The sequence below is a fragment of the Protobothrops mucrosquamatus genome, unplaced genomic scaffold (assembly GCF_001527695.2).
Source record: "Protobothrops mucrosquamatus isolate PMUCROS unplaced genomic scaffold, P.Mucros_1.0 scaffold635, whole genome shotgun sequence".
NCBI lineage: Eukaryota > Metazoa > Chordata > Lepidosauria > Squamata > Viperidae > Protobothrops > Protobothrops mucrosquamatus.
The window spans coordinates 21,724-23,470 of record NW_015386927.1 but is presented as its reverse complement, the minus strand read 5'-3'; the positions used below and the strand labels follow the sequence as shown (position 1 = coordinate 23,470).

Below are 1,747 nucleotides of genomic sequence, written 5' to 3'. Positions count from 1 at the left end.
AAAAAAAGGAGCATCTCTCAATCCTGGATGAATTGTGTAGTCCAGTGAAGGCTGCCTCTGAAATATACATGGAGGCAGACTCATATTTTATCATTACTTTGCAGAAGAACCTAAAAATTACACAGAAGAATGGCCCAGCCATTCCAAATAATGTAACCCTAGCTAAATAGGAGATCCACAGGTGGTTGGATTAGAAGACCTCCAAGGTCCCTTCCAGCTCTGTTTTTCTATTATTCTGCCTCAGCCTCTACCTTTGTCAACTGTCTCCTTGATGGTAGCTTGTTCTTCTTTGAGTGCTGACTCATGATGTAGATTATTTGAGTCTTGGGCTTCATCTGCAACTGTGATCTTGGGGGAGCCTTGTTCCTCATATGTGCGGTAGGAATGGGAAATCCCAGGACAGTTCAATCTGCAGATACAGGAAATATGACACATACCTTGTTCTTCCCTTGGCCTTGTGAACCTATTTCTACATACATCTTGTGTACAAAACTTAACAAATGTTATATATGCAAAGAAAAAAGGAAAAGGATTTACGAGTAAGCTTTTATTAATTCTTGAAGCTATTGAACCATAGTATGAAAATGCAAAACTGAAATGAAATTAGTCAGTGTCAATACATATTCTACAACATGTATACACATTAAGTGGATAATCAAACATACAAAGCAAAAGGCAGGAGAAAGCCTCAGAGACCCTGAAAATTGTGTTTTCTGGTACAAACCACTTTCCGTGTCACATTTGACTTAATAATTGTTCTTTCTAGATCAATTACTGCTTTCCTTTACTCTTTCTTTGCATTAGTATCTCTGAAAGGTGAAAAAGAATTACTGGTCTGCTTGCTGATACTGACATCTACCTTTATTTGGAAGTAAATCCATTAAACAGACTGCCCCGGTTCAGATATAATGCAATGGCATAATGTCATTTATTTGGTTTTGGCACAGAATGATGAGTTAACTCACTTATTACGGCTCAGCATAATGCATGAACTACACCAGCAGAGTCAGTCTATATCTGGCACACAGATTGATCTAATTGCAACTCCTCTTTGAAGAAGCGAAGCTCCTGGAGCAATCAGGAAGAGAAACAAGGTGAGAAGACCAAGGATGCCTTTGCAAAGATTATTTGAAATTAGTGGAGGAAAGGCCCACTTGGAAGCCCAGAAGAGGCAAGTAACTGGAAAGTTCAGCTCTTCATCCCTTGTTTCCCTCCTGATTTTCACTCACAAGAAGTGGCTTCATCAATCCAAAGTGAACTTAGAGAATTATGAGATGTATTTCATGAAATATGAAATTAAGTGTCCATATTTGCAAATAAACATATAGAGGGCTGGCTTGCTAATGACACTTATCTAAGCTGCAGGCATACTTAATTCAATTAAATGGCATGAGTCATCCCAGTGCAGGCTGCCTGTTCTACTGTTAAGTTCAGATGTTTCTGAAATTTTTGTAGCACCTGAGCCAGAAACTTGACACAACAACTCAGGAACAAAAACGCTTAAGGTGAATAGGCAGGCACAAGAAAAATTATGAATCTAAAATTGTTAACCAAACAATGCATGGATGTGTCTTTTAACTTAAATAGCAGCTGGATGTTAAGAATAGACCTACTGGTGCAGCTTTTCTAGCCTCAAATTACTTTTGCACACCAAACTGCTGTTAAAGGTACAGTGACAATCAGATGCAAAACACATCCCTAGACAAATCCAAGGACAGGCTTTCACAGTGCATGCCTAAAATAGCAC

General features: G+C 38.7%; 1 protein-coding gene across 1 annotated transcript in view; it reads right to left on the bottom strand.

Moving 5' to 3' along the window:
* Window positions 1-1,747, bottom strand: part of SLC43A3 (solute carrier family 43 member 3) — a 27,288-nt gene that overhangs the window by 5,600 nt on the left and 19,941 nt on the right. Inside the window, exon 8 of the mRNA XM_015817759.1 lies at window positions 252-409. Within this exon, the coding sequence (XP_015673245.1) occupies window positions 252-409 (158 nt within the window). The remainder of the gene's footprint in view (window positions 1-251; window positions 410-1,747) is intronic.